The following is a 23,026-nucleotide window of genomic DNA, read 5'->3' on the forward strand; positions in this document are numbered from 1 at the left end:
CTAGGCTTGGAGGGTGACTCTGCCTGTGTGCTGTGTGTCTTTGCCTGCTGTTGCTGGCCAGCCCTTGAAGGCTGGGGCTGGGCCTGGGCCTGAGGTGTAGGTCGGGGCCTCCTCCTTGGACAAGCCTTCGCAAGATGGCCCATCTGTCGACAAATGAAGCACTGATTCGGGAGGCTCGAATACTGCACGCTCTGTCTAAACCAACCCCCACTCACCCGAGAAAGAAGGATGACCTTCGGGAGAGTGTGGGTGTCTCTAACCAGAACGCAAATTGAGGGAATGCCGGCCGCCTTGGCAGCTACTCAGGTTGCCGTGCGAGGTGTCTTCAAGAGAGTCCCAATCGCTGAGCCTATCTTGGACAAAAGTGGTAGGTATTTCCTCCGAAAACTAGGAAAGCAGACGGAGATGGGAAGGTCTGCCTCCTCTACCAAAACATCTGAAGCAGGGTCAAAACCATGTCTCCACTGTCGAAAGTGGGCTCGAACTGCTCGGATGGTCAAAGGGCTCATGGCGATGACCTTGGACGCCATCTCGGAGGTCTCAAACTCGATCTGATAGTAGCCTCGTCCGAGGAACTGGACGCGATCTTGCCCATCTCTGCAAGAAGGCGGGCCTGGAGAAGGTCTTGCAGCTCTCCTCTGCTAGGTCTGGTGCCGAGAATCTTGCAGATGACGGAGGTCGCCGCCTGGAGGCGCTCCACCTCTGCTGCAAGGCTCGCTTGCTCTGTCGGTAAAAGAGCAAGTCGGATGGTGGGCTCTGTAGGGTCGAGCGAGGGAGACTTTTGAGGAGTCCCTCTGGGGGGGAGCATGAGCCTCCATTTGTGTCTGCTGCCGTGGAGAAGGGCGAGATGGCGATGACGAGATGTGGCCCTCGATTGGACGAGCACGTCGAAAACACCGAAAATGTTAACGACTTTAGCTGAGCAAGACCCGGGGGGAGGGGGTGGGGTAGCGAGGCGGAAAATTGGGAGTGCGAAGCTGGGGCGGCGCGGGCTGCGCGCTGAGTCTGCTGCACGCTGGTCCGAGTATAGGCAGCGGGCAGGCAGCTGGGCAGCGCGCGCTGGAGGGAGGGGGGGGGGGGGGGTGAGCGAGGGCAACAGCCGAGATTCAGACTATCTTGGAGACACCACTCACGACAACTGCCGTCGCTGCCAAGGCAGGAGGCATACCTTCAGTATGTGTTCTGGTTCGAGACACCTACACCTTCCCAAAGGTTGTTTTACTACCTCGAATGAGTGGTGGTTGGCTCCATCAAAATGTAGAGTATTTGGGACTCCCGACTCAATGCTTCATTTGTAGACACACGAGCTATCTTGCAAATGCCTGTCCACGCAGGAAGTCCTGACCCGCGACATAAACCCAACCTACTAAGTCTGGCCAAGCTTAGCAGGCAGAGACACAGTGGGCGCAATTGGGTTCTTCCTCCGAGATAGGTGCCCAAGCAGAGGAGGGCTGGCAGCTGTTTGGTGGTCGACGTCACGAGGGATCACCATGCCATTCGGCGTCCTTGGTGGTCAGTTTGCACAAGGCTAGTAGGAGTAGTGGGTTTTCACATGGAACTGTTTCTGTTGGAATTAGGGTTGCAAGGAAACGCACATAGCTTGGAGAATACAAAGGAAGCTCAAGGCACGCAATAGAGAGTGTATTACTTGGTGTGCAATGGAAAGATAGATAACCCTAGAATAGGCGTATATATCATGCACGGAGGAAAAAACCTCCTAAAGAGGGAAAAAATGCCCCGGCGGTCCTAAGTGTGTTCACACACATCACTATCACATGCAAGGAAACGCACATAGCTTGGAGAATACGAAGGAAGCTCAAGGCACACAATAGAGAGTGTATTACTTGGTGTGCAATGGAAAGATAGATAGCCCTAGAATAGGCGTATATATCATGCACGGAGGAAAAAACCTTCTAAAGAGGGAAAAAATGCCTCGGCAGTCCTAAGTGTGTTCATACACATCACTACCACATGTATATTGTAACAAATCCCCCCTGGAGTGATGCAGTGAACGAGAGCCAGCACATGAGTAAAGGGAAGTGCCATGCCCTAAGGACATGATGAGTCCAGAAAGGGGAGTAAGCCCAAAGCTTTACGGAAAGCTTCAAACTTCTCACGAGACAATGCCTTTGTGAAAAGATATGCAAGGTTGTCCTGTGTTGGCACATAAGCCAAACTGATCTCTCCTGTTGAAAGCCTCTTCCTGACATAGTGGTAATGCACCTCAATGTGCTTTGTGCGAGCATGAAAAACTGGGTTCCTCGCAACTGCCAATGCGCTCTGACTGTCAGTGTAGATAGTGTTGGCAGTGTCCTGTCCAACACCCAAATCAGCCATAAGGCGTCTGAGCCATATACACTCAACCCTAGCTGTGAAGATTGCCTTGTACTCATCCTCACAACTAGAAGTGGCCACAATAGGTTGCTTCTTGGTCAACCATGATATACATGAACTGCCAAGCATGAAACAAAAACCACTTGTGGACACTCGTGTGTCAAAACAACCAGCCCAATCTGAGTCCGGAAAAGCATGTAAGTCTGGCAGCAATGATCCCCCCTTGGGATAAAACAAGCTAAGATGTAAAGTGCTACTCAAGCAGCGGAAAATCCTCTTGACAGCCTGCCAATGTTAGACCCTGGGCTATGCATAAATCTGTTGACCTGTGAGACTGCAATCTGAATATCTGGCCTCGTGTTGCATACATAAATGAGGCAGCCAACAACAGTTTGATAAAGAGTGACATTAGCACGATCACCAGCATCATGTAGACTCAACTTGAAACCTGTTTCCATGGGAGTGGCAGTAGGTTTGCAATCCTCAAGTCCAAACTTACATAGCAATGTCTCTGTGTAACTTTTCTGACACAAGGCAATACCACCATCACACTGCTTAAATTGATGCAATAGCCCCAAATCTTTCATCTTGAAAGTAGCATTCAAATCAACCTTAAATTCAGCAATATGTGCCTCATTGGGACCAGTGATCAGCAAATCATCCACATAAAGAACAAGAATGAGAAGTACATTGCCCTCACGCTTGACATACAATGTGCTTTCTGTTGGACTGTTACGAAAGCCTCGTTTGACCAAATGAGTGTAGATTTCTCATACCAAGCACGAGGAGATTGCTTCAACCCAATATAAAGCCTTCTTACATCTGCACACTTTGTCCTCTTGTCCTTTCTTGACAAAACTGCGAGGTTGCGTGACATAAACTTCCTCAAATATGTCACCATTCAAGAAAACAGTAACAATGTCTGATTGATGTACATCCCAACCAAAATGAGCTGCCAATGCACATAGAAAACACACAGTAGTCATACGACAAGTGGGAGTAAAAGTTTTTTCGTAATCTATGCCTTTTTGCTGCGCATAGCCTTTTGTGACAAGTCGAGCCTTATGGCGATCAACGTCACCATCCGCCTTGCGTTTCAACTTGTAAACCCACTTTGTACCAATGGCCTTTTTGCTGGAGGCAAATCACATAAAGTCCATGTGTCATTTTCTATAAGTGCATCAAGGGGCTCCTCAGGGAGCTCCTGCTGAAGGGGGTCAAAACAGTTTCCTGTTGAAACCCAATGCTACTGAGCTGCAAGAGGTTGGCCACTGGGGGGTAGTATGGTGAGCCCGTCCCTGTAGATGACGGTTGGGTACGTGCTGTCAGCCATTAGCTAGCGGATCGCTGGTCTTTGTCGAGGTACCAGCCTGTGTGTCATGGACACCTGTCTGTTGGGCATGCTCAACCTTGGGAGGTTGCGCATGTGTTGTGGGTCGAGATCTCCTGTGAGGATAGGCCCTCGCTAAGTGGCCCATCTGCTTGCAAATGAAGCACTGGTTCAGGAGTCCCGAATACTCCACCCTCTGGCGTAACCATCCCCCACTCACCCTAGGTAGAAGGACCACCTCCGGGAGACTGAGTGTCACGGACGAGGATGCGAACTGAAGGCACACCCGCAACCTTGGTTGCAACTGAAGCTGTCGTGCGCGGGGTCTCCAAGTTTGTCCCAATCTCAAAACCAATCCTAGAAAGAAGCGGAAGGTACTCCCTTTGTAGGCCAGGAAAGCAGACCGGAATAAGCAAGTCTACCTCCTCGACAAGAACATCCGATGCTAGATTGAACCCATGGCACCACTGGTGGAAATGAGTTCTGACCGCTTGAATGGCCAACGGGCTCATCGAGATGACCTTGGCAGCCATCTCGAGAGTCTCAAACTCTATTTGGTAGTATCCCCACTCGAGAAGGTGGATGTCAATGATATTCCCCACCTCTGTTAGGATGTGGGCTTGCAAGAGGTCGCGTATCTCTCCTCGCATGGGACGACTGCCAATAATCTTGGAGATAATAGAGGTGGCTTGAAGGCGCTCCACCTCTGCTGCGAGGCTTGCTTGCTCTGTTGGCGATAGAGCAAGTCAGTGGTGGGATCAGCGAGGTCGGGCGAGGGGACTTCATCTGAGTCCCTCTGTGGCGAAGCACAAGCCTCCATGTATGTTTGCTATTGCGGGGGGAGGCGAAGGCGAGAGGACGAACTTCTGCTGAAACGACGGTTAAGGAACAGGTCTTGAGCTGGGCTGAGCAGGAAGATGGGAGACGAAACTGAGCTAGGGCTGCGAGAGAAAATGTGGGTGTAGGCACTGGCTATGCACAAACAGAGCGATGCCGAGCAGGGGGGGCGGTGGCGGCGAACATGCTGGCGGCAATGCGGGGGGGGACGCGGCGGATAGGGTAGAGGGCGTGAGGAAGAGCGTGTAGCGCGCAACAAGAGCAGTGCATCAACAGCGCGTAGCCAGAGCAGCGCACTAGGAGGGTGTGGAGAAGGGGGGAGTGTCACGAGGACGTGGAAGCTGTTAACTATGTCATGAGGACGTGGCAATTGCTAACCTTAGTCGTTGGTTTCTTTCCAATGTTTTTTGTTTAATTTTTGAGACCCTCTTTTTGAAGTTGCAGATGGTTGAACACTGTATGGCCAATGTGAACGGTAGCAGACGAGAAGTTGGTCGGCACTGGAACTCGTATACTAAAAGGATGTCTAGACTCAGTTCAAGATCATGTAGATCCCCCCGTCGCACTTAGCAAGTTGGTGGATACTAGGAAGTGAACTCAATAAAGGCATAGTGCCAAGGTGAGGTCACCAAAGGAAAGTACCCGACAGTTGGTCTACATTGCATTTTTGGATGCAGTGCCGGTGGGGATAGATGGTCAGATGACCAGTGGGAGTCCAATGGAAGCATCCCCTAAAATTTAGGGAATTGCTATTTTGGACCATGAAATCTGTTCGCGTCATTACCTTCGGAATGACAAGGAGAACATTTTAGAACTCTACTACAAAGTCAACTCGGCAACCAATCGGGAGATTTTTAAACGTAAACCCCGAAACGAAAAATTGCTTGTAAATGTGTCAAGTGGCACCTTTTGCACTTTCCTCATGCAGAAGAAGGGGCGCTCGGTTTCTAGCTGGGAGAGTCACATTTGCAAGGTTTGTCACAGGTTAAGAGCTATTGACTGCAAGCTTTCCCTCTCATGTATAGTGCAGTGCAAGAAGTCATGTCCTGCACACCTTAAAGTGCTCTCTCTCTCCCCTAGGTTCAGTAATGGGATGCCCCTCAAGAGGTCTCTTCATTTGACTCATGTACAGCTGTGTGGTCATATGCGTTTTTGTTGAGGCAAAAGCTTCTGTGAACAAGAACAGGAGTAGCTAACTGCTGCTTGCAAAAGCAGGCTCGGTGAGGGCGATAACCTCACCGTACAGGTGCGTTTTCAGCGCTGGTTATGCGCTGAATTTGGACTGTTTTTCAGCCATACGGATGCGGGGAATAGTGCCCCACTCTTAGAGGACAGTTAAGGGACTGTTTAGGGCTGAAAACAGGGCAAAAACCAGTAAATACAGCGTGCTGAATTTACTGTTTTTGGGCAGAAAACAGAGGGTTTATGTCAGTGGAAGTGCGTTCCAGCATGGGAATTGGTTTCGGGCAAGTTTTGGGGCTGTTAAGCTACCGAAATTTTGATAGAACAAGTGATACCTAGCTGGATACAGGTAAAGAATTCCCAGGACTCTTCTTTGTACTTTACCCTCTTAAAGAATAAAGAAATACTGAAAGGGACGCCAATTTTGGGGCCAACATGTCGTTGACGTCTACTCGGAGCATTTTAGCTTCCGAGCAGTGTGTGTGCTTTAAGTGTTAATTTCCGTTGCAAGTTACCTTTGCAGAGTTCTCTGTGTGTTAAAGTCTAGAGTAAAGTAAAGAATTTGGGTGAAAGCCATAGCCTACTGCCCCACGGGCCGGTTTCATGGTTCCCTTGTCGGGATATAAATCACTTTTTCCTCAAGAAGTGAGCCTCGATTGTTTTGGGTAAAGACAGAGTACAGGAACGCGGGATTACACTATGGCCGACAAAGGTAAGGGCATAATGGAAGAGGGTTCGTCTCCGCAGGACAGGCAGGAAATTGCTATGGTGTTTGAGGTTGGCGATAGTTCACGGCCACCCCTGTCAGTACCTCTTCCCAATGTGAATGTTCCTCCAGTACAAGGCATTATGACTGGGCAACTTGAGGATGACGCGTTCAAGACTCAGTGAGTTGCTACGGTGAATGTGTTTTCACAAATGGTGCAGAACTCAAAGTTTATGGAGTTCTCACAAGCGCCACCAGTGCCACAGCAAACAAGACAACCTACACCGCGAATAGAGCCTGTTGAGGCTCAAGCCCAAGTATTTCATGCATCCCAGCTGGATAGGGAGCACTCGCATGTTGCGGAGTCAAGGGCTCCAAAACAGGTTCCTCCCGTCCTTGAACAGGTGGTTAGGACACCTATTCTATAAGCTTTGCCAGTTCAGCCCGCCACCTTTCAGAGCCCGCATGCTGTCTTGAATGAACAGGGAACTCGTTACCAGGCAATGCATCAATTTTTCCACCACCCACGGTACATCCTGGGTGTTTTGGAGGTGGATCTGTGTTCCAATGTATGGTTGGTTATGTGCCTAGAAGCCAGCCGTACATGCCAGGAACAGTGTTTGGGGGTAAGGCATGATGGCAAACTCTATGTATGGTAGCATCAAACATGCAACAAGGCTTTCAGAGCAACCAAGGCCAGTTTGGGGTGCCAAAGGTTCATTTTGGCATGGCTGGTTTTTCTGGACAGCAGCCAGATATGGCACCTATGACGCAAAATGTCAATGGCTAAGACGCGCCGATGATCCCTACTACAGTGTCCATGTTGCAGACAATTCCTTATGACAATTTGGGGCACTGGAAAAGCGGAAAGCTTACAAAGAAGGTGGTGCAGCTGTAAAGTTTAGCACTTTGAGCAGCTTCGAGGATAAGGCAAAGGCTCTTACTTTCCTCCAACAATTTGATACAACCTATGCAGGAGGGAATTTTACAGAGGCCTCCAAGGTGAGGAAAGCTTCCACTTTCTTGAAAGACAATGCGCTTACATGGTGGGGACGACATTGTTAATGCAAGGACAAGGACCCGCCACATGAGTCTACTTCAAGCAAATGTTTGCATTTGCTTGGCTGTCAAATGAATTTGAAGTCGACGTCATTACAGATTGGCACCAGCTTACTTCGGCTACTTGTAAGAGCTTGCTAGTGTACAATCGAAGGTTTTGTAAAGCGTTACTCTGAGTGACCTCCCACAGATTTGTGCCATTGATAGAGCAGATAGAGAAGTACTGTTGTGGGCTGCCTAGAGGGTTCAGGACTACCGTACCAAGAACAAAGTGGCTACCCTCACCCAGCTCATGGAAGTTGCTAACACTGGTCTTGCCTTGTTGAAAGGAGAGGACAGTGGGTTTCCGAGCAACGAAAAAGGAAGGCAGCAGAAAAAAAATTCAGCAAAGAAGCCCTTTGTGAAAACAGCTCTGAAGCGTCACAGAGGTCTGAAAAGGTCAACAAGGATAAGGATTCGGCCGGGACTTCTGGAGCGCAGGCAAAGAAACAGAAAAGGAAGCCTTTTGTGCATAAATCATCGAGGAAAACGTCTTAATGGCTGAAAACAAATGCTTTATATGCGAGCAGCCTGGTCACTTTGCTACCAATTGTCCACAAAGGAAAATACCAGCTGACAGTACAGATGCTAGCGAGTTATGCAGAGCATGCGGTAAAGTTAGAGATCAGACGACACTCATCTTCTTTGATCTAGGTGCCAAAGCCAACTTTATCTCACCAGAGATAGCTATGAAGCTGGGCATCAGAGCTGAAGAGATGGGGTACACAACACAGGCAGGGTTGGCATGTCCTGGCCACTCAGAGCTTGTTACTCCCATTATTGGAAAGCTGCGTTTGCATATTTAGTTGTATGTGGACACAGAAGAGTTCTATATCATGCCATTGGAAGGGTGCGATGCGCTACTTGGAATTCCGTGGATGTTCAGAGTGCATGGCGTGCTAGATGCCTTTGGCAAGACGATCACCCTTTAACATAGGGGCAAAACTCATGTTTTGGATGTAAAGCTCAAAGGGGAGTCTGTCCCTATTGTATCTGCTTCGGCTATCACTTCTGTAATAGAGAATCATCTTTTTGTGTACTTGATTTTTGCACGTGATGTCTCAGATAATTGTCAATCAAATTTATCTGTGTTAGATAAAGAAAGGTCAGCATTTTTGCGAGAGTTTATTGAGTGTTTCTCTGATTCATTACCGTCACAATTGCCGCCAGAGAGACCTGAGGACCATCGGATATATTTGGTGCCATGGTGTAGCCCACCAAATAGACCTCCCTACAGGGCTAGTGCGGCGCAACAGAAAGAGATTATGGGCCAGTTTGAGGAGTTAATAGAGAAGGGGCTGATTCAGCCTAGTTCTTCACCCTTTTTCTCCCCAATGCTCCTAGTTTAGAAAAAGGATGGCTCATGGCGCATGTGTATTGATTACCGTGCGCTCAATAAGAATACCATCAAGAATAGGTTTCCTATTCCTAGAATTGATGATATTCTCGATTTTTTAGAGGGTGCTTCAATTTTCAACAGGATAGACCTTAAGAGTGGGTACCATCAGATTCGTATAAGGCCAGAAGATGTGCACAAGACTGGTCTTTATGAGTTTCTAGTAATGCCGTTTGGGCTAACAAATGCTCCTGCCACATTCAACAGAATCATGGACCGGGTTTTCTGCTCGCATCAACAGTTTGTTGGGACGTTCTTCGATGACATGATTGTCTATTCGAAGAATAAAGAGGAGCATAAGCGTCACTTGACCATTGTGTTCGAAGAGCTGTGCAGGCACAGGCTACTTGTCAGTCCTAAGAAAAGTGAATTCTTCCTGGAAGAGATCCACTTTCTTGGCCACGGTCTCAAAGGATGGTGTCATGATGGATCCCGCAAAGGTCAAAGCTATTAAGACATGGCCAGACTTGAAGATTGTGAACGATGTCAGAAGCTTCTTGGGATTTTGTTCCTACTATAGAAGGTTTATCAGGAATTTTGCGAAGATAGCATCACCTCTTCACGCTTTGCAAAAGAAAGAGGTCACTTATATATGGACCCAAAAAGAGATTTCAGCTTTTAGTCTCTTAAAGGAAAAGTTGACTTCAGATCCCGTAATTATTTTCCCAGATCTCAAGAAATCATTTGTGGTCTAGTGTGAGGCGTGTGGCAGTAGCATCGGAACAACGCTAATAAAAGATGGATGGGTGGTAGCTTATGAAAGTCGAATTTTGCAAGGGCTAGAGAAGACTATGCAAGTCTATGAGAAAGAGCTCTTGGCCGTGATTCATGCTCTTTCTAGTTGGAAGCACTACCTCTTAGGTGCTGATTTTGTTGTCCAAACAGACCATTAGACCTTGCGATACTTCTTGACACAGTCAAAGCTATTCGAAAACAATATGCGAGGGGCAAACATTCTTTCCATGTCCCACTTCCAGATTATGCACGTGGAAGGCAAGAAGAATGTTGTGGCTGATGCGTTATCAAGGAAGCCACAAATTTCAGCTGTGTCAATTTCTTATCACCATGAGCTTGATGACATGAGGGAACAGTATGCCACTGATGAAGACTTTGCAAGGATCTTTGAACAGCTGCAAGAGGGGCAACATCATGAGCACTACCTCCTCAGAGATGATTTTTTGATGATGCATGGCAGACTTTGTGTCACTAGGCCATTGGGACATAAGGTCATGGTAGAAAGTCATGTCCCACCATATGCAGGGCATCGTGATATTGATGTGACAGTTAAAGCGGTAGAGACGTTCTTTTATTGGCCTACTTTGAGGAGAGGTGTGGATGCCTTTGTGCGAGCATGCGTGATTTGCCAAAAGGTCAAGCTTGATAGGCAAAAGGCACCAGGGTTGTTACAACCACTGTCAATTCCGAATAAGCCATGGGAAAGCATTGCTATGGACTTTATCTTTGATCTTCCAAGAACGTCAACAGGGAATGATGGTATATGGACCATTATTTGCAGGTTCAGCAAGTAGGCCCATTAGGATCTGGACATCGGTGATCTTGCCCACATCGGAGAGAAGGCGGGCCTGAAGTAGATCCCGAACCTCGCCCCGACTGGATCGAGTGCCTATGATCTTGCAGATAACCGAAGTGGCTTGCAAACGTTCCACTTCGGCCATCAGGCTCGCTTGCTCTTCTAGCGAGAGAGCAAGTAGAAGGGTTGGCTCCGTGGTGTCTGGCGAGGGGACTTCTGTAGAGTCCCTCTGAAGTGGAGTAGAAGCCACCATTCTGTGTCTGCTGCTGAATCAAGAAGGGCGAAGGCGACACGAAACTCCCAGAAAGCTGAGTAGACAACTGCGTGCGCAGAGGAGTTGGGCAAGGGCAGCAGCGAGCCTCAAAATCGTAGCAGGGTAGTGGGAAAAGGTGGAGCTGAGGTAGATTTCCTTGAGGGTGCTTGGAAAGGAACTCCTATGATTTGTCAGCGAGAAACTTTGTGAAACTTTGTGTATGCTTTAGACTCCCCTAGTGTTTATCGCCTTACCTGGTGAAAAAGAAAAATTTTCAGCTTCGATACCACCATAACCGGCCAGAAAATGGTCGTTAATACAACTGGACATAACTGAGAAGTGACAAATACTTCAACACTACAAGTCGGCATGGAAGAGGCGCAGTTCTTCTTCAGAGATTGTTGTCAATTGCGTAGATGCTGCCACGTCAACAACCCTGTATGGCTGCCACCCTCTTTTCTTAAAGGGATTGCTCTCTAGTGGTGGCCAACTTTATTGTTACATGGACAAGCACCACGAACATAGCTGGGTTCAAACACTTGTTTGCTTCCCTAGGTTGACGCATACGGGCAGAATATCTTGACTACCTTGAACCACCTCAGGTTCAAGAAGACGGATACTCTTCAGTCGTACAACCAAAAGCGAAGATTTGGCGCCCTTATGTTTATAGTGCCCACTTTTTGGTTTGAACTGATCACCATTCTTTGAAGAATCTTTACAACTAGCATGACCTTCTTGTTGTGCCTTGGTGGGCCGAACTCATGTAGGGGTTCGACTTTGAAATTGGCTATCGATAGGGCACAACCAACCAGGTTGCAGATGATCTTAGCCGAATTGTTGAGGTCATTACTCTCCCATTTACAAAGATCTTGATTGACTTTTTTTTTTTTAATAATAAAAAGTGTCACGAGGACGTGGCAGTTATTAACCATGTCACAGAGATGTGGCAACTGCTAACCTTGGTTGTTGGTTTCTTTCCAATGGGGTTTATTTTATTTGTTTGGAGACCCTCTTTTTGAAGTAGCAAACGGTCGGACATTGTATGGCCAATGTGAACGGTAGATTCACCCGCAGATGGGAAGTGGTCGGCATTGGAATTCGTATGGTAAGAGGATGTCTAGGCTCAGAGCAAGATCATATAGGTCCCCCCGTCGCACTTAGCAAGTTGGTGGATACTAGGAAGTGAACTCAATTAAGGCGTAAAGTCAAGGTGGGACTACCAACAAAAAGTATCCGACAGTTGGGCCACATTGCACTTTTGGATGCGGCTCCAATGAGGATAGATGGTCAGAAGACCAGTGGGAGCCCAACGGAAGCATCTCCTAAAATTTAGGGAACTGCTATTTTGGGCCGTGAAATGTGTTCGCGTCATTACCTCCGGTATGACTAGGGGAACATTTTATAACTCTGCCGCGAAGTCAACTGGGCAACCGGTCAGGATATTTTTAAGCGGCAAGCCCGAAACGGGCAAATGCTTGTAAATGCGCCAAGTGTCAACTTTTCGTGAACTTTCCTCTTGCAGAAAAATGGGCGCTGATTTTTATGCTGGGAGAGGCCTCATTTCAGCTTTTGTCACAGGTTAAGAGCTATGGAGTGCTTTCTTTCCCTCTCATGTACAGTGTGGTGCTAGGAGTGATGCCCTGCACACTACACACTGCTCTCTCTCTCCCCTACGTGCAGTTATGTGATGCCCCACAAGAGGGCTCCTCATTTGACTGATGTACAGTTGTGTGGGTTCATGCTTTTGTGCTGAGGCAAGAGCCTCCTTGAGCAGGAACAGGGGTAGCTAGCTGCTGCTCCAAAGCAGGCACTGGTGAGGGTCATAACCTCACCGTACAGGTGCAAAATCAGCGCTGTGTATGCGCTGTAATTTCACTGTTTTTCAGCCATACGGACGCCAGGACCATTGGGAATCGTGCCCCACTGGCAGAGGACAGTTAGGGGACTGTTTGGGGCTGAAAACAGGGCAAAAACCAGTAAATACAGCGTGCTGAATTTACTGTTTTTGGACAAAAATCAGAGGGTATACGACAGTGCAAGCGAGTTCCAGCAGGGGAATTGGTTTCGCGCAAGTTTTGGGGCTGTTATGCTGCCGAAATTTGGCCAAATCAAATGGTATCTAGGTGGATACACGTGAAGGATTCCCAGGACCTTACCTTGTAATTTACCCTCCTAAAGAATAAAGAAATACAGTAAGGTGCGCCAATTTTGGGGCCTACAGGTTGTCGGCGACTGCTCGGAGCATTCTAGCTTCCGAGCCGTGTGTGTATTCAAGTGTTAACTCCCGTCGCAGGTTCTCTTTGCAAAGTGCTCTGTGTGTGTGTATAAAGTAAAGAATTTCTGGTGAAAGCCAACGCCTACCGCCCTACGGGCCGGTTTCAAAAAGGCGCTACAAAAAACGATCCTCACTCTGGAGGGTTTTTGTGGCGAGTCTAAGAGGGATTAAGTTTGAGACAAGCCATAGAGTGTGCCTCATAGTTACCCGGAACGCGGAACGAGAACTGCGACGGGCCTCCTTGCGGAAAGGGGGGACGGGAACGGGTCCGGAACGGGAACAACGCGGAACAGGAGGCTTAAAAAACACCCATTATGTGTTTGAATACAAGTAGTACTAGAGTCCTTTGACTCTAATACCCACAAAAAACACGATTTGAAAACCATTCAACCTTATCATGACTTGATTGTGCACTACGGTCATAGTACATACACAACAGACACAATGCCCATACACAATAACACATGCAATTACAGATTAGAGCTCTCAAATAATTGCAAGAGTAGAAGTTTTTTTTTTCCCCCGAGAAAAAGATCCTTCTATTAATTAATGAAACTGCCCATAGGGCTACAACCACCTCTACAAGAGAGGGCTACAACAATCATGATGGGGAGACCCTCCCAATGGAAAAAACAGCATATGTACAATGAGGCTAAATCAAGAGATGGGAGAAGGGAAAAGCCACACAGGTGGGCGGTAGTGCCATGTGAGCACACCCTGGACCATGGTGAAAAAAGGCCCAGGGCGCGAGAGTAGAAGGAAAGCCTCTCTCCGCTCCCTCATGCAGTCGGAGCTGCCCTGTAGTCTCTTGAACTGTCCTCTGAGAGTATGGATCAGCTCTAGCCAAAGATCCCGAACAGTCTCTTCTGGTGGTACAAGGCGAGCCTTGAAGATGCGGAAGCGGCGGGCCGGCCAGATGAACCATAGTGTCAAGCCGCAGATGAGCTCCCAACACTCCTCTCTCTCACTGCAACCCTCCTGTGGAGTAAGCTCTGTAGCAAGCTGGAGCGTAGGTCGACCCCCTTGCATCACTGTCATCCTGCTGGTGGAGGATAGCTCAAACTGAAGTGCCAGGCCCGTGAGAGTGGACCAAGCAACTGCCCCCCAAGTGTACTGTCGAGCTGTGGAAAGAGCTGGCATCAGCCGAAGAACACGAAGCCAAACCTGCTGTGCAAGAGGACAGTCCCAGAGACAGTGACGTTGACTCTCCACAAGATGGTCACAAGCTGCACATGCTGCCGAGAGACCACTATGTACAAGCCAGCTCCCAACTGCTGTAGCTCGGTGTGCAACCAGCCACCACTGGAACAAAGTGACTCGCCTCGGCTGTTTGGAGTCCCACAACCTCTCCCAAAAAGCTGCCAAGAACTCAGCTGTGAGACTCACCCCCTGCCAATGAGGTGCTGCAGCAGGACAAGCCTCTCTCTGTGTTGCCAGTATGTGATGTTCCAGTCGAAGAGTGTACTGAAAGAAAGGGACACCTGGATGGTCTGCTGAGGAGAAAGGGTCCCTCCAAAACCACTCTCCAGGATCCCACTGAACTCGTGCCAATGGACAGCTCTCCCAAGCCCACAGTCTCCAGTGGCCAGTCTCAAGAGCTGTGTGAGGATCTATGACACAAGTCCTCCCGCAGATGCCCATCACTCTGATCCTCTGAAAACAGCACTGCCACCTGTGAGGCCTCTAGTGAAACTCGATGTAAGCGTCCCTCACCCTGTAGCTCGAAAAACAGGAAGGGTACAGTCTCTGAGGAGGCTCAAACTGAGATGAGAACCTCCAGTCACGTGAAGGCCCCCATCCATCTGGGCGTTGCTGACTCGATAGGTGTGAGCCACTCAGCTGGTACTGCCTCTAATATGTCCTGACACATGCTCTGCACCCCTCTCATGCCCTGTAGCTGGATGCCCTGAAGCTGCTCTGACAAGCGTGAAAATTGTAGCCAGTCACCTAAAGTGCGTGTTGGACCCTCTGCCATGGGACCCCAGGAAACATGAGGCCGACTACCAACCAAGGGGCACTATGCACCCAATTGTCCTCAACCACAGTGCTCCCAGGATCGGAGCAGACTCACAGCAAAGCGGTCCTCCAGTCTCCTGCTCAAGCCAACTCTGCGCATCTCTGTGAAAATCCATCCGGTCGAAGGTTGCCAGGGGCCTCCAGCCTGAGGCACTCTAGCAGTAAGCGGCTGGAGCAAGAACTCCTTCCAGGGCTCCTCTTTTGGAAGAAGTCCTCTGACGATAAACTTCCCTAGAAGGGCTCTGCTCTGCTGTGCTGGGTCTATGATCCCCAACCCTCCCTGAGAACAAGGAAGAATGATGACCTGCCATGCCACTTTGGCCCGAGCTATTTGAGTGTCACGCCTTAACCAAAGGAAGTTCCTGATTAGCCTCTCTACCTGGCTGATGCAAGAACTCGAAAAGATCCAACAAGAAGTGATGTACCACATAGTAGCCAACAACACCTGGTTGGCCACTACAACTCTGCCTGCCAGAGAAAGTCGTGCGGAGCTCCAATGTAACAACTTCCTCCCGATGGACAGGAGGAGGGGAGCAATCTGCTGCTCGGGAGACAAGTCCAAGCCAACCTGGCAGCCCAAGTATCGAATTGGAGTCCCTGGGGGAATCCATCTGAAACCCTCACGTGGCATCCAATCAGGCGTAGGAGCACTACCAACCGAGAAAGCCATTGTCTTTCTCCAGTTGATCAGTGCACCTGATGCACAACAAAAAGTCGCAAGAGCCTGCTCACACCTGTGAAGGTTGGCCTCCTAGCCATCCAAGTACAAGGCTGAATCGTCTGCAAACTCAGCAGCTAGTAGCTCATCTCCCCGAACAGGGAGCGCTAAGCCACGCAAACGAATCTGGTGTGAAACCAAAAACCTGCTCATCGCCTCAGCATAGAACAGAAAGAGGAAGGGGGCAAGAGGGCAGCCTTGTCTGATTGAACGTGTGAGCATGAAACAATCACCTCTACCTCTTGACAACAATATCTGACTATGTGCCCGTTTGTACAGAGCTGACACACCTCTGATCCAAGCATCTGAGAAGCCCGTCCTGCGTAGAGTGCCCTCCAAAAAGCCCCAATCAACTCTATCATAGGTCTTCTCAAAATCGAGAAGAAGAATCACCAGATCCTCACCACAAAGCCGCGCGAGGGCAGAAGCCTCCCAAAAAGTAAAGATGTTGTCAAGGATACTACTCTCCTTGACAAAACCTGTCTGTGTCCCATGTATAATGCTCTCTAGAAGTGGCTGAATCCTCAAACTCAGAGCCTTGGCAAGAATTCTGTAGGATGAGTTGAGGATGGTGAAGGGTCGCCACTGTCGAATCTCATCCAAGGAGCCACCCTCCTTGGGAATGCGGTAAAGCAGGCCCTCCCTCATACTGTCAGGCATCTCTCCTGTGTGCAGGATGTACTGAAAAGCACTACAGATATATGAGCCAAGCAAGTCCCAGTACTCCAAGAAAAAGTTGGGAGTCAAACCATCCTCACCTGGACAGCTACCAGGGGGGAGTGCTCTAAGAGCCGCGTGTAGCTCCTCTAGCTGAAGAGGTAGCTCAAGCCTCTCGCGCATCTCCTCAGTCACCAGACAAGGCATCTGTGCACACACTTGCTCTCTGCATGCATCCTGACGTTCTGACTGAGGCTCTGTAGACAACAGATCACGGTAGAAGTCAGTAGCAACTGCACGTATGTCCTTTGGCTCTAAAGCGACTGACCTGTCAGGCCTCCTCAAGTGACTGACCTTGGCATGGGTATGCCGGGGTCTTACTGCCTCAAAGAAAGCGCCTGTCACTCTCTCACCCACCTGGGTCCACTGAGATGCCTGATGATGGAAAGCAAACTCATGGCGCCTCTCCTCTATGCTGACGAGCTCCTGGCGAGCCTGTTGCAATTGCTCCTCCAACCAAGGGTTGTCTGGATGCTGTTCTCGCATCCTCTGCAAGGAAGCAACGCCCCGTCGGAGACACTCCTCCTCTATCGCTGTAGCCAGGCGAGCCGAAGACTCCTGAAGAAAGAGACGACTAAGCTGAGGAAGTCCTGAGGCCACTGTGTCAGCAAGAGAATCTTGCATGTCTAAGCTCTCTGTCCAAAGAGCCACCACACGCTCCTTGAGCGCAAAGTCCAGCAAGACCCTCTCAGGGATGCGAAGCATCGTGCTCCCTCTCCTCTGCCTATCAATCACTGTGAGGATCACTGGTGCATGGTCCGAAAAGGAAGTCCCAGCCAGAATGCCAACTGTCCCACCCAAGTCACGGAAGTGGTCACTAGTGTAGAAGCGATCTATCCGAGATAGATTCACTCCTCCCACTCTGCGGTCCAAACGAGAAAATACGTCGACCACGAACCTGCTACCAACCCTCCTCTGCTTGAGGCCCAAGCTTGGAGGGTGGCTCTTCCTGCGTACTTTGTTACCCTGGCTGCTGCTGTTGGCCATCCCTTGAGGGCTGGGGTTCGGTCTGTGGTGTAGGTCGGGGTCTCCTCGATGGACAAGTCTTTGCAAGATGGCCCATCTGTCGACAAATGAAACACTTATTTGGGAGACCCGAATACTCCACGCTCTGTCAGAACCAACCCCCACTCACCCGAGGAAGTAGGATGACCTTCGGGTGAGTGGGGGTATCTCTAACCAGAACATGTACTGAGGGGATACCGTCCGCCCTGGCAGCTACCAAGGCTATCGTGCGAGGTGTCTCCAGGACAGTCCCAATCTCTGAGCCTATCCTGGACAAAAGTGGTAGGTACTCCCTCCTCAAACCAGGAAAGCAGACGGAGATGGGAAGGTCTGCCTTTTCTACGAGCACATCCGTAGCTGGATCAAAACCGTGTTTCCACAGTCGAAAGTGGGCATGAACTGCTGGGATGGCCAAGGGGCTCATCGCAATGACCTTGGACGCCATCTCGGAAGTCTCAAACTCTATCTGATAGTAGCCGTGTCCGAGGAATTGAACATCCAAGATCTTGCCCACCTCTGCGAGAAGGCGGGCCTGGAGAAGATCACGCAGCTCTCCTCTGCTGGGTCTTGTGTTGAGAATCTTGCAGATGACAGAGGTTGCCTGAAGGAATTGCACGTCTGCGGCTAGGCTCGCTTGCTCTGTCGGTGTGAGAGCAAGTCGAATGGTGGGCTCCGTGGAGTCGGGCGAGGGGACTTCATCGGAGTCCCTCTGTGGCAGAATAGGAGTGAAAGAAGTTCCTCTGCAAAAAACCCTTACTAGCACTGTCAAGAAATCAGAATTCTCGGAGCAGGTCGAAAGAACCTTTAGGGAAAGGATGGCAATGAGCGCGACGCGGGGGGGGGGGGGGGGGGGGGGGGCAATGAGCGAAAAAAGGGGGGGGGAGAAGGCGGGCAAGATGGCAACGAGCGAATGGGGGTCAGCGAGCAGCACGTGGCGGCGGGCTGGATACGACAGAGGACAACATGCAGGCAGCGCAATGAGAAGCAAGGCTGAGGGCGGGCGAGAGGCTGGCGAGACAGGGGCAGCAGCGCGCGGGGCGCGCAGCAGGGGAGGGGGATGTGTCGCGCGGGGGAATAACGAGCAGCAGCGAGCCTTTTTCTTCCGTTAATCAAGACTCTGCAAGAGTAGAAGTTAGAGATAAGACTTGAAAGTTGAGCCATAACATTGAGCAAAATATACTTTTCACTTAATTTTGGTTAACAAGGCCTGCCAAGGCGCTACAAAAAAACCAAAGGTGACATATACCATAGTGAGACTACAAGGGGGGCAAACCACAATACCAAAAGACCAAAGGTGACAAATACCATAAAAATACTACAAAGAGGGCAAGCCGCAATACAAAAAGGTATGGATAATGGAAGTCCTAAAGTCTCAACTCTCGAGTCTCAAGACTCAAGACTCAAGAGCCACTAGCCTGAGAAGCCTCCCAATCAGTAGTAGCCGGATGTACGTCATGCACATCCTCCCATTCCTCATCATCTAGCTCTAGGCCCGGCTCGAGCTCAGCTGGATGAAGTACTTGGTGTCGGTGCCTCTGTATCTCCACCTGCCGGAGGAGCCTCTTGCTTCATCTCCCATTGTGTAAAAGGATCTGTCTGTTTAACTGCACTCTTGCAAAGCATTTTCAAATTTGCGCTGACAAAGACAAGATCATTTGCCTTCTCCACTCCAAGCCGATTCCTCCTCTTGGAAGCAATGTGGCTTCCACAATTGCTCCAAGTATGAGGTACTAAATGACGGCTGAGAATACAGATCGCCAATCTCTGAAGCTCAGTGCCATCATAGCCATAGTCCTCCCACCATAGCATTGAACCTATCTTCTTGCAATCAATCTGAGCTTCTGGATTGCCAAATGACCCCTGCATCTCTCTGTATTGTCTCAACTGATCTTCCACAATGCGTCGCTCATCTCTGTCTAGAACCATCTTTTTTAAGATCTCTATAAATTGGTTCATGACTTCTCTATCTGTCTCTTGCCATGCACCTTGGAACTCTGGATCCACCATGTACGCTACCGTGTGTAAAAGAGAGGCATATGAATTCCACCTCGAGTTGCGAAGCGCATGGATCTCCTCATATCGCTTTGCATCCGGCTCAAGTTGTGCAAGCTGCTCAATCATGCGGTCCATTGCCTCATAAACCTTGCCAATGCAAGGGTCGATGCCATCCACAATTCGAAGCAAATGAACCACCGGTTTTACCTTTGTGTCTAGAGTCTTGAGCTCCTTCCAAAACTCAAGATCCTCTGCCTTCTCCTTGCACAAAATCCTTGCAACTGTCTTTGCATAGGGGGAGATAGTGAACTCATCACTGCATTTTGATATTAAGACAGCCTGCGCACAAGGAGAAAGTTGAATGCGAAGCTGGTGTCTGAATACTTTAGAAGCACTTTGCCGCCCAACCTCGTGAGGTTCTCGCTCCAAACCAAGTTGTGATTGTTGATGAAAGTAACAATCTTCATTGCATCAGCAATGACTGGAGCGATCCATTCTAGCTTTCCGATGTCTTTTAGAAGGTTGTTCAAGCAATGTGCCATGCAAAAACACACTGCCACAGGCGGATAGTGGCCCTCTACAATAGATGTTACTGTCTTGGTTGATGCCTCCCCATCTGTGACAAAGGCCACCACGTGTTGCTCACCGATTGTTTCTATGGATGCTGTCCACTCCGCAGAGAGGAAATCGGCGGATTTTCCACTCTCGCTCACATCATGAGAGTGCACAAAGTACATCTCTCGACTCAAGTATGCAACGAGGCCATGGATAGATCTCTACCTTGTATCACTTCACCCGTTGGCAATGAGGGAAACCCCATGTTTTGCCCAAAGCCGTTGGAATATCGAGTGTTGCTTGCTCCACGATTGCCTTCTCTCGATTGAGCAAAGTGGTTCGGAGAGCCTTTGAAGATGGCGGCACATAGCCGGTGCCGTACTCTCCTATCCGCTGCACCATAACTTTTCAATACTCCGACCTTTTTCAATCACACATAGAAGAGGTTAGTATAGTAATTGATTATTCACAGTTTAAACTTTAGAGATCATAGTGGCAGAAATGACGATAATGGAAGAAATGAGAGAGATCACCGCGACAAATGGGATATGGTTGTGATAGAAGAAACGGGCCATGTGGCATCCACCTCTTCCTCCTCCTCTGGGTCCCAAGAGGTGGCGGCGACGAATCAGACCCAATTCGTCGCCAAAGTGGCAGAAATGACGATAATGGAAGAAATGAGAGAGATCACTGCGACAAATGGGATATGGTCGTGATAGAAGAAACGGGCCATGTGGCATCCACCTCTTCGTTCTTCTTTGGGTCCCGAGAGGTGGCAAGGGTCCTTTGGCGACGAATCGGACCCGATGAAGCTCCGCCACCACCACCACCACCACCACCGGGTAGAGAAGAAGAAGGGAAAATGAGGGTCTTTGGGTCGATACCTTTGCATGCGGGCTTGGCTTTATGGTTGAATTGCCGATCCTTTTCCTCAAGCTCCTTCCTCTTCTCGATGGTTACGTTGGTGCAAAATCTCACCTCATGTCCTGGCACTCGAAGAAAGTGTGCCCTCACTTTGTCATGCCTCCCTTTCCGTGTGTAAGAGCATAGCTTGCATGCCCATGCACGAGAACCTCCCGCCGCCGACAAGGTGCCCTCCGAGGTCACTTCATCCCATCACGACCATTCCTTCGGCTTTTGAGTGTTGCCCGCATGAACGGAGGGGGTTGTACGAGAAGAAGAAGCCATGGATTATCCAAGAAAGAGAGCTTGAGAGAGAGGCTTGACTTTGTGAGAACTTGAGAGGGAGGCTTCACTTCTTGAGAGTCGAGACCAAGGGAGAGAGAGCTTGAAGCCTTGAGGGCAAGCCCAAGGGAGGCACACCATAGTTACCAAGGAACGCCTCTTCCAGGGCCTGGAACGCCGTTCCGGCCGGTCGTCGGTGCAGGTAACGTCCCGGAATGGCAGGGCGTTCTGGCAGACAAACTGATACCGGAAAGGTGGGTGGGAATGGACCGGAACGGCGGGGAACAGTCAGGCAGCCTCCAATGGTCAGAAACGGGCAAAAACAGGCAGATTTTGGGTGTGTATTTTTTCTGGCAGCCCTTGTAAATTGTAAATTGCCCCCCCTCACACCTTTCATTCACAAATGCAACAAGCTCTCTCTCTCCCCCTTGCTATCAAGCTCTCTCTCCCCCAAGCTCTCAAGCTCTCTAATGATCAAAATATCAGCCGACAAATTTTATACGAGTGTCACGAGGCAGGGACACCTTGGCAGATTGTCAGTGATCGTTATCAAGTAGACTGTATTTTTGGCAAACAGGTTTTGAGACACTGGAAACTAAGCTGTACATGTCTTCCTCGGAGCATGTAAAGACCGATGGGCAGCCAGAACGGACATGTAGGACGATGGAGGACACATTGCGTGCGTTTGTCTCTCATTGTCAGAGTGATTGGGAAAAGTACCTTCTACATATTGAATTCGCTTAGAATAGGTCTAGGCATGTGGGTTCAGTTCATGTTTATGTATGGTTATGAGCCGAAACCATCTATTACTACTATGCTCAAGGGGGTCTTGCTCTTGCAGCACTCATTTGATGGTTGCAGCTTTTGGTCTCCCAGGACAAGCATTGGCCTTTTGTGGACAATGATAGTAAAACTTTATTCCATTTTTTTTCTATTGGTGGACTTTGTTTTCATTGTCTTCCCTTCTATGTGGATGGCATTCGTTATTATGTCCCCTGAATAAGCAAACATTCATGGTTTGCATGTGTTTTGTGAACTTTGCAGGAGTGGTGGATCTGCATTTGAGCTGGTATGGAAAAGTGATGAAAGCAACCCTACTTCTTTGGCCTCTGCCTTGGCACATCACCTACCTGGTCAAAGGGAGGAGCTCAAAATATCGTGATGAAGTCTCAGAATGGACTTTTTCTGCAGTCCTCCATGCTCTCCTGAGCATCATAGCTTGCAAGGATAGAGAGCATTAATGGTTCAGTGAAAAATAGAGCGTTTTGATCATATTAGCTGAAAGTTGTACAAAATTTTGACTGACGTTTTTCAATTCTTAGTTTAGGCTACAAGTGTGAATCATACCAAACATTCTCACCTTCTTGGCTAATTACCTTGGTGCATAGGCTCCTGTATTTTAAAAACAAGTCCTTTGAAATATGGAACTGGCAGTTGTTATGGTTTTTCAAATCTTAGTTTAGGCTACAAGTGTGAATCATACCAAACATTCTCACCTTCTTGGCTAATTACCCTGGTGTATGGGCTCCTGTGTTTTAAAAACAAGTCCTTTGAAATAGGGAACTGGCAGTTGTTATTGTTGTGCATTGACCTTGAAGCTCACAGGAGACCTCACAGCTCTGAAATGTTGAAAAGCAAGAGAGATCTGCAACTAGTGGGTTGAGCATCCATCTTTCTTTACTTTTGAATCAAGAAAATGAAATTATGGTGTGCGCGTGTGTCCGTCTGTGTGTAGCTTAACTTCGATGGGTGGTGGACATTCATCTTGCTCTTGGTGAAAGATTAATTCTTTTGGTCTACTGGTATGAAGATTTTGATGTTGTTGGCTATGAGGATTGATGCAAGAAATTAAAATTAGCTTCTCAAGGGTTACTATCAGAGTTCAGGGTGCCT

The 23,026-nt window shown here is 49.0% G+C and overlaps 1 protein-coding gene across 3 annotated transcripts in view; it reads left to right on the forward strand.

Annotated features, from left to right (window-relative positions):
* Nucleotides 1–22,755, forward strand: part of LOC147449928 (ARM repeat superfamily protein) — a 134,393-nt gene extending 111,638 nt beyond the window's left edge. The window contains exon 12 of one of the 3 annotated variants that reach the window (XM_086522270.1): nt 22,178–22,752. In XM_086522270.1, the coding sequence (XP_086378396.1) occupies nt 22,178–22,295 (118 nt within the window). In that variant the 3' untranslated portion in view covers nt 22,296–22,752. Of the gene's footprint in view, nt 1–22,177 lie in introns of all 3 variants that reach the window. The other 2 variants (XM_086522271.1, XM_086522275.1) reach the window with 2 other exon arrangements.
* The last annotated feature ends 271 nt before the right edge of the window (nt 22,756–23,026 follow it).

Source organism: Adiantum capillus-veneris, chromosome 10 (assembly GCF_014529385.1).
Source record: "Adiantum capillus-veneris isolate H3 chromosome 10, ASM1452938v2, whole genome shotgun sequence".
In the NCBI taxonomy this organism is placed as follows: Eukaryota; Viridiplantae; Streptophyta; class Polypodiopsida; order Polypodiales; family Pteridaceae; genus Adiantum; species Adiantum capillus-veneris.